A 10,262-nucleotide genomic window follows, 5' to 3' on the forward strand; every position below is an offset into this window, starting at 1 on the left:
GTCATTCCAAAGCGCGTCCATGACAATACATACACTGATAAACTATTTTTGTATGATCTTTACTTCTCATTCATTAGATAAGTTATGATTAGAAAATAAATATGTCAAGTTCTATAATACAATAAACTTCTGATAATCTTAATACAGTTAATTTGGCATAGCTAAGTTTTTTAGCATAAAAACTTCTTAACATTTTAATTTTTTCAGCTTATTATTATTTAATTAGTCTACATGAATAAATTTAACTGAAGTTTTATTAGAGGTTGATATTTTCCACTAAATATGAGTAATAACAGGATCAACATAAAATAACGAGTTAAGAAAATAGCAGGATAGAAACAACTTGAACAAAATACAAATTAGAAGGACCATGTATATAGAATTAGACAGTATGTGAAGCAACACTGAATGATTTATGGATCCAGTAGCCAGTAGCATAACTTAAAATTATTCATTTGAAATTTTGATTTCCAGAACTTTGTCTATGCATAGAATGCATGAAACTAACTAAATTATATAGCAATTTAATAGAATAAAACTGAATATACGATGCCATATATATTACGTACGTGTGATGCATAATATTCGATTTCCATTCTAACAATAAATTAGGTTAAACACAAGAAGTTATCATTATACAAAACGAATTACCGAATTATCATCTTTTAACAGCCTCCACCTCCGCAGTCGCCTCCACCACCATCATTTCACTGTGGACGTCTCTACCTCCACCTTCTCTGCTTCCTTACTTCTACTCAGTGTCGTGCCTAGATTAAGACGGCTGTAAATTTTTACCAAATATTTTATTTTATTTAAAAACATAATCTTAAATTTAATGATTTTTCATTATAATGAATCAGTATATACTTGAAAACTTCAATATCATTTTAGGACAACGTACAATATTTTTTGGGAATTGTTTTAACAAATGTTTTACCATGGTATTCTTTTTTAAAAAAATCCATAAGAAAAGTAGTTTGTTTTACATACTTATCACTCAAATGATATTAGCCTGTAAATCAAAAAGTTAACATAAATAAATTATAATACATAAATTTTATTGAAATAATATTATAAATCATAACATTTAACTAATCATACAATCTATTTTTTAATTTTAATTATACCAATCACAAAGAAAGTGAGCTTCTTACTCCTCTCCTAGAGAGAGCGTTCTCTCTCGATTCGTCCTTCTTATTACACACATGTCTTTCAAAATGATGAAAGTTTGAAGGAAATATTCTAATGAAAGTTTCAGTTAAGAAAATATTCTAAAAATCTCCTAAAAATATTCTAACTTCCTAAAACGTGTTATGGTCGATTTTACTTGTGAAAAATGATTTTGCTTGTGAAAAATGATTTTGCTTGTGAAAAAAAATGATTTTGCTTGTGAAAAAATGATTTGCATTTTTTCTTCATAAATCTATGATATCTCCATAGTTATCTTGTGATTTTCACAAACTTTTGTTCTATTTTTTATAAGTTTAATAAAACTAAAATTTACAAACATTTTAAGCTTTTTATAAAAAAAAATTATAAACGTTTTTTTATAAAGTTTGTTTAATTTTTTTACTAAAAACTTTTTGTAAAGTTTTATTTTATTTTTATTTTTATAAAGTTTAAAAAGTTTACCTTTATTAAACTTTTATTACAAAAATTAAAAAGTTTTATTTTTATTAAAAAGTTTGATAAAATTAAAAAATTTACAAACATTTTAAAAAAATTTATAAAAATAAAACTTTGTAAAATATTTTGTATAAAGTTTTACAAAAAAAAATTTATAAAGTTTTATTTTCATTTTTATTAAGTTTACAGATTTTATTTTATTAAAGTTTTATCAAAAATGTTTTAAACTTTTTATAAAATATAAAAAATTGTAAAACTTTTTTAAAAAAATTATTTAATGTTTTTTATTGAAAAAATTTTGTAAATTATTTTTTTATAATTTTTATGAATTTTATTTTATTAGAAAGTTTTTAAAAAGTTTTATTTTTATTTTTCCTTTTTAAAACGTTTTTAGTTAATTAAAAAAAATCTATTAGTTTAATGTGTTTAATTAGATTAATCAAATGTTATTTTTGGAATTATAAAAAAAATTATACTAAAGGGACAACTAAATGATGGTTTTATACCATAAAGACAACCATGCTGAATTTTTGTTCTATTTTGGGAATTTTCCTTTATTTTTATTGTGTTTTGTAAGAAAAAAACATAACCCGCGTATTAACCCGGATCATAATCTAGTTAAGGTTAAATTTGCATAAAAGTTCACTTACATAAAACCCTTTTAAACAACTATAGTGATACTGTCTTCCATGAAATCGTGCATCTAGTCTGATATAATAAACTAAATTTCTTTCTTTTTGTAAATTAAATAAACTAAAATTTATGCAACACAAAACATTCACATTATTCAATTGTTTATTCACTTGTATATAAACCTTTTTATTTAAACTTATACTAGATATTGACCCGCCCTTTAAAGGGCGGACATATTTATCTTTTATATTTATTCTAAAATTTTAATTTTTATATTTATTTTTAATTATACTTGTGTAATATATTTTTTAATGATTATAAGAGGCTTTAATAATTATATTAAAATAATTAGACCACACTTATATCAATATGTTATGTTCATGTTTTAATACTATTGATATATATATATTTCAAACTTGTACACCCACATTTTTAGATAAGAAGTTAATGAGAAATCAGTTTTGAAAATATATTACAATATATGGAGTTTAATGAATAATTTAAAAATAACTAAAATAACTAACCTTAAAAATAGGAATGACATTTTTGTTAATTCCTTGAAACATCAAGGGGATGTCAAAATAAAAGCTGCTGTTCTAATTATATTGATACATTTAATTTTGATGATTACATGTTAAAATCAACATACACATATAAAACAACACCCTGCGCAGAAGAAAATAATCACAGTTAACTACGAAACCTCAAGTCTTCAATATAACTAGCTATCAGCCGCCTCCACATCCACCACCCCCACATCCACCACCGCAGCCTGCGACACCGCCAGCGTCTTTACCGTAGCGTTTGCGACGACCTGAAGCCTTTACGGGGGGCCTCGGAGAAGGCCGTGGCTTTTTCTTCTCCGCTTTGACCACTTTGGATGGAGGAGGAAACGGTGGAACTTTCTTGCCCGTTTCAACCACTTGCCGTGGAGGCGACGACGGTCTTATCTTGGTGCAGCTGATAAAACAGCAGAACAGACGAAACATCACCATCGTTGTAGCAAAATTAAATGTCAAAGTATTCTGATACGTGTAAATGATACATTGACCCTTCATATATATAGCTAGTCCACAATGTCCGTTGACTTCAATGTATTTTGGTAAACTTGACGACATGAGCCGATAAACTTGCCGACATGAACCACATTAGCTTTTCTAGTCTTCTTTCGCACACTATATAATAAGCCAATAAGGTACAAACACATCAGGCTGATTAGTATATAAAATGTTATTGACGAAGACTATATATTTGGTTTTAAGTAGGAAAAGAAGAATTGTGGAGGACAACCAACTAACCAAATTGCAAAATTATATAAAACAGTCTATGCGATTTGCTTATCATTGACTGTGTATTATATTCTTTGCTTAGCTAACAGCTGTTACTTGATGTATTAAAATATTGAAATAAACACGGGAAATATTGAAGGCATTAGGTGCACTGTAACAAATTGGTTTGTATGATGGATGCTGGTAAGACTATATCCTGAACAATTTTTTGCATACAATGATGAATTAATTAGTTATTATGAAGGTTCTAAAAATCGGTAACGACCACAACCACAGAGTTAACATAAAGTGAATGTTACTAAATCCGCTGGATAACCACAGTGTTAAACTAAAACACTGAAGAAGCATCATTACGATATATACTTAAAATCAACTTTGTTCAGCTGTTCAGCCCCCACAACCACCGCCACCACCACCACCACCATTACTGCAACCTCCATCACCACCACCGCCAAATGTGAGATGTCAATCTAAGTCTCACATTTGATATTAGACAAAAAGAGAGTCTAATATATAAGGAGATGTCCAACTCTAATAGTACGAGGTCTTTTGGAATGGAAACCAAAAGTAAATCCATGCGGGCTTGCCATTAAAGCCCAAAGTAGACAATATCGTATTAATCGGATAAATAGAGTTTGGACATGAGCTCACACGATCCCAACAATTGGTATCAGAGCGGTTTGACGAAGAAATGCAAGAAGACCAAAATAACCTTTAAGGAAGAACGGGTAGAAGAGGAAAAAGAATGCCTGTTTGCAGAAACGTCATAAGATCATGGAACATGTGATGTTGTGGGAGAAACATTCTCAAAGTAAAGCCCTGTGATTAGGAAACACACAAGAGATGAGTTGTGGTTCTTAGTTTGAGGGAAATAATGTGAGATGTCAATCTAAGTCCCACATTGGATATTAGACAAAAAGAGAGTCTAATATATAAGGAGATGTTCAACTCTAATAGTACGAGGCCTTTTGGAATGGAAACCAAAAGTAAATTCATGCGGACTTGCCATTAAGACCCAAAGTGGACAATATCGTATTAATCGGATAAATAGAATTGGACATGGACTCTAATAACCCCAACAAAAATCGCAAGAAAATATTGCTGAAGTTGAATCAACTTTCATAACAGCAAAACTTCCATCATCTATTTTACTCTGAAGCTCTCCCAAAATTTTAGGCGCCTTTCGCAAGCTATCTTTTATGGCGTATGTCATGAGCGGACTAACAGGCTTCACAATGGTGTCGCTTCTACTCCCCGAGCGATCTTAAGGAGAACCGACAGTTAAATTTTCTACACCTTATCAACCAAAAGAAACAAATGTTGTTCGGTCTAGCACAAGGTTTGAACCTTTTTTGCAAGAAACCTCATTTCATCTAACAAGTTATAGTAAAGAATTATTTTATTTTTCTGTAACAAGCTACAAATTCCCCTCATTTTGCTAATACGAATAAATATTTCAGTAAAGGAAATAATATGTTTTTGTAGGTTATTACAATATTTAGCTTGAAGAAAAATTAAAAAAAAAAGTATATTATGAAGACTTAGTCCAATTTGAGTTAAGATTTCATTTCTTAATAAATCTTACCATAGTTCACATGAATTCCCCTTGGCTGATGTGTAGGATCCCTGATTATCATCCTCCGTTGAACCTGCGGCGGCTCAGGCAGTCGAAGTTTCTGCTTGTTATTTATGCAACAACATACTGTAAGAACCAGTCCCCCAACCAAAACACTGGCGATGACTGCTATAACAATAATTTTGAGTTGATAATCCATTTTTATTTAAAAATTTTGTTTGTTTGTTTCGTTGAAGAACGCTAAACTGAAGAGTGGAGAGAAAGAAGATGAATCACACAAAGGAGAGATAAAGGAGCAATCAATATGGTAGTTGGTTTAATCCAGTTCAAGAAAAAGGTTTGTGGAGTCCTAATGAATGTAGATAGTCTATTTCCGGAAAACATACAAATGCATCATTATTGGAGGTCCAAGAAGTCTCGACCGCTAGGGATCTTTCTTTTTCTGCAGCGATGTCATTCAACGCGCTCAAAGTTCTAGGAAAAACGGCGATTTCATAACTTACATATGGTGATATATGTTAAATTTATACTCGATTTATACTCGATTTATACACGACTGTGTCAAAACATATATGTACTTGCAGAAATAAACATATTATTTTTATTATTTTTTGCGAAATAACTTTGATGATGTAAATGTTACGTCAACTAATTTTGTTGATGAAAATGCCACGTGTACAATTTATTTTGAAAAAACAAAATAGTCATTTTATGAAGATGCCACGTGTAAATTTTATTATTTAACAAAATTAACCAAAATTAATTAAATAATTAAATTTTAATGTTATAAAAATATATATTCGTAAATGGTTTTACCCATCGTGGGGCGGGTGCGAGTAGAGTGATTTGAAAAATTGTTAATCTAAATTTTTTTAAATGTAAATAACATAAACATGATTAGTCAAGAGTAATACGACAACAACATTAACATTAAATTTGAATCATTACAACACATATATAACTCTTATAAAGATGTATTGTGATATGATTTAAACATCTACAAATATACCTCTTTTATAAGATTAAAATAACATATTTTAATTAATTTTTTTAGTTTTATTAAATAATAAAATTTATAAAATTTTACATTTTCTAAATAATTATTTTATAAAACCTTTTAAAATTGTACATGTGGCATCTGAATCAGCAAATTAGTTAACACAACATCCACATCATCAAAATTAGATGACATGACATGTGATGTAGCAATAGCAATTGGTGTATAATTTCACTAAAACAATAAATATCAGATATATTATTTAAAAAAATTTAGAAGTACAGATATGTTTTGCACTCTCGTATAAATCGGATATGAATTCAATATATTACTATATATTGAGTATAAAATGATCCTTTTCCCATTGTCTATCCTTTTTCATATGTATTGTTTTCTACAATATATGTATATAAGCGTACATGACTTTTTTTTCAAACTAGCTCATACATAATAAATATTATTTAGTTATTATATACAGTCCAAAATCTTACAAGTATGTTAGAATAACTTTTTATATATATATTCCTTTATATATATATATTTTTTGATTCAGTTTTGTTCTAAAGAATTATAATTTTCACTCAAAAACTGCTATATATATGACTCATTTTGAAATATACATATTTATTCTATTAAAACATTATCATCTATTCTATTAAAATATTATCATATCTATTAAAATATACCTGATGCGTGCCAACAAAACGGAATTATAAGTTTAATGTTTTTTATAAGAGTTGATACCCAAAAAGTTTTTTTTTAGGTTTAGAGCATGTCCAACCATTAAATTTCCTTAAGTGGGTATTTACACAAATAAATAATATATTTTAATTTTTTCGAATGTCTGATTAATTATGCTATTACAACGATGAAAATATTACAAAGCAATTATACAACTGACAATTTTACCATCCTTATGAGAATTTACGTCTGACTGTATCATTCCAAACCGTCATATGAGATTTATGTTCGATGGTACACTCTCCACTAAGCTGAATATCTCTTGTAACCTATTTTTCCATAATAGGTATAATTTAGTATTTTATAAGGTTTGAATCTCAAATCTCTAGGTGTAGAAACATTAATAAATTATTAGTTAAACTACTAGACCAAGACTTTTACTTTTAGTTTATTTAAAGTTCTGTTTTAATTTTTATGTTCAAATGAAAAATAAATGGTCAGAAAGTAACACATATGGGAATAAGCTTCTAATAAATCAATAAATTAGATACTTTGTTTCTTCTCTTTCTTTTTCTTCTTTGTTTATAATTTAATTTCCGACAAAACCGGCCATTCTAAGAACTTGTTGTTGGATATGTTTTTATAGACTAATTCCACAGGACTTTGTATCCAAATATGCGTTAATCCAATAAAAACAGACTAAATGACCAAAGAAAATTAAATCCAGATAACAGAAATTTGATCTGAAACTCCTTTATTATTTGAACCAACGCGGTTTGGTTATAACTTTAAATTTAAATTTAATTATCTTAGATATATAAATTAGATGTACTAATTTCACTGAAGTATTCGTTTGGACCATCTCCAATGTATTTCTCTGTTTTAAAATAGTGGTGAAATTTAGTCCAATGTATTTTCTATAATAGTAATTTCATTTTATAGAGTAAAAAATAGAGAATTACTGTTTTCTCCTATTTATAGAGATGAAAATAGTAATCTCTATTTTGAAGGAAAAAACAAAGTAAAAATAGAATAAATTTGACTATAAATATTATTATAGAGACAAATATACAGAAAGATTGGAGATGCTCTTAGCTTTTTTCGCAACTGACTGTGCGAGAAAACTTTTTCTTCTTGGAGTTCAAGAAAGAGCATAACATAATATATTATGACACGCATATCAATATTGTTTGTATACATAAGCTTATGCCATATTCAGAATCCTTTTATTATTTAGACATAAAATAATATTCAATTATGCAAATGGATGTAACTGTAATATCTTTCAAATTTATAGAAGAGCCATTCAAAACCATATATCTAAGCAAAATGATAAAGACGAGTTCATTCTTCCATCCAAATTACGAATTCAAACTTTGTAAGGAAAACTATTGCATGATTGTCTGTTGGCACCTTACACAGATATGAATTCTTGCTTTAGATCTATTTGAAAACCATGTACACCAGTCTTCCCGTGGATTATAAGCCCCATAATCTGAATCAGTTTGGACATTAAATTTTATTTTTGAGTTATCAAAATATATATCTAAGCAAAATGTAGGAAAAAATAAATAAATTTCTTTGAACACATCACCCACTATGTTTTATAGCTACTTGCTACCACCATATCTGTGTTAATATACATTACTGAATGTGGTCAATGAATTAGGACAAAGCAACGTTTGGATTAGTCTCGGGTTATTTCTGAATCAAGAAAATAAAATGATTGTACTGGCCGTATCAGAGTTGGTGCGTTGACCTGCCTATCTTGGTCCATCATCATGACGTCATAAGGTAATAGCATAAGAGAAGACCCATCGCGATAGTACGTAGTAACAGTTATTAAAATAGCAATGATGAAGGTTTTATCTTTGATTTTTTTCTGAAAATGTAATGCTGCAGATATGAAAATAACCTATTTAATTATCTGACATATACGATTGAACTGGTAATATCAATCTACTAGCAGGAAAATGGAAATTTTCTTGTTTGATAACGTTTCAAGAAAACCAAACTTGTAAAAATAAATATGGTCAACCCAATTTTACCTCTAAATAAAAAAATATATATATATGGTCAACCCTAAAATGAGATCCCAAGTCATAGTTTTTTTTTTTTTTGAAAAAGCCAAGTCAGAGATTTCATAAATGGAAATTGAAATTCCATAGAAACAAGCACAAGAGATTTGTGGATTGAATATTTATTAGATATGTCAGGTGTGCAACAACGAGACTTGAGAATTAGTAGACATTCTCTCTTTGAAAATATATTCTAATGTAACTACGAATTAGAAAGCGCGTGACTTGCCCAGTCTATAGACATCAGTCATTCATGCTGGAAATGTTGGAAAGACTTTTAACCTTACTTAATCAACAGTGAAGACAACTCGAATTATCTGATAAGATAGTATTGGAAGTGTGTTTGGGAACGTATATGTGTACATACAATACAATAATAACCGTTTCTTTAAATACTACATTATTATTGTCGTATTAAAGTAAATTTCCGAATATTATGTAGTCAGACCCGGACTTAAGCAGATACCTAAGAAATATTTGCATAAAGCCTACAATTTGTATACTCCCTCCGTGTTTCACATTGTAGAAAAAAATTGTTGTAACATAAATGTTGTTTTAGTATTTCTATGCATAATTTATTAATTTTATTTTTCGGTATAGTTTTCTATTGGTTGAAATATTAATATGTGTATGAATCATGATATTTTATATAGAAAATATGCAAATTAAATAATCTCTTAATTTGTTTACATAAGTCTAAAATAAAAATTAATATGAAAGGAAAAATTAAATGATAGAGTATTTTTGGGTTTGTATTTTCTGTTTTTGTTGTTAGCATATGAAAGGAAAAATAAATTCTAAGACGTGTTTTGAACATATAACATGATAAATGTATGAAGATATTTTTTATTCTCTTATATAAAATGAAATAGAAATATAATTTATGAAGATATTTTTTATTCTCTTATATAAAATGAAATAGAAAGATAATTTTCAGAATTTATACTTTTATAAGTTTAAGGATACAGTAATTCTTAATTTTAAATTACAGTTTTTAATAATTTAAAATTTTAATTTATTATTTAGAGTCTATATTTTTGGTTTCGAATTGGACCCGTTATACCTTAGGACCGGTACTGTATGTAATTAATATGTAACATGTTATACCCTTGTTATATAGTATATATAAACAACTTTAACAGTCGTTGGATGTAATTGAATTTCTATAATTGTGTATGTCATTCACAAAATATCGATGAAATGTTGATATATAATAGTGAAAGTTTACAATCGGCTTATAAGGAAAGAGTGAGTTAATTAACATTTGATATTTCAAAATGTAAGTCTCACGTGTGATTCGTTTTACAGTTCTATGTACATTCATTTCCACACATTGGAGATAATCACACATAACACAAAACCTTACGTGTAAATTAACCTTA

At 28.1% G+C, this 10,262-nt stretch overlaps 1 protein-coding gene across 1 annotated transcript; it reads right to left on the reverse strand.

The window, feature by feature from the left end:
* Positions 1-2,835: 2,835 nt before the first annotated feature.
* Positions 2,836-5,608, reverse strand: LOC108860767 (uncharacterized). The gene is made up of 2 exons (XM_018634619.2): positions 5,134-5,608; positions 2,836-3,434 (listed from the first exon to the last, which is right to left on the reverse strand). Exon 2 carries the CDS (start codon positions 3,375-3,377, stop codon positions 2,988-2,990), a length of 390 nt encoding a protein of 129 aa, XP_018490121.1. The 5' UTR covers positions 3,378-3,434; positions 5,134-5,608; the 3' UTR covers positions 2,836-2,987.
* Positions 5,609-10,262: the final 4,654 nt, after the last annotated feature.

The sequence above is a fragment of the Raphanus sativus genome, chromosome 5 (genome assembly GCF_000801105.2).
Source record: "Raphanus sativus cultivar WK10039 chromosome 5, ASM80110v3, whole genome shotgun sequence".
NCBI lineage: Eukaryota > Viridiplantae > Streptophyta > Magnoliopsida > Brassicales > Brassicaceae > Raphanus > Raphanus sativus.

Excerpts from the sequence above, each read along its gene's own strand:
- LOC108860767 (XM_018634619.2), bottom strand. The coding sequence starts at position 3,377 with ATGTCGTCAAGTTTACCAAAATACATTGAAGTCAACGGACATTGTGGA.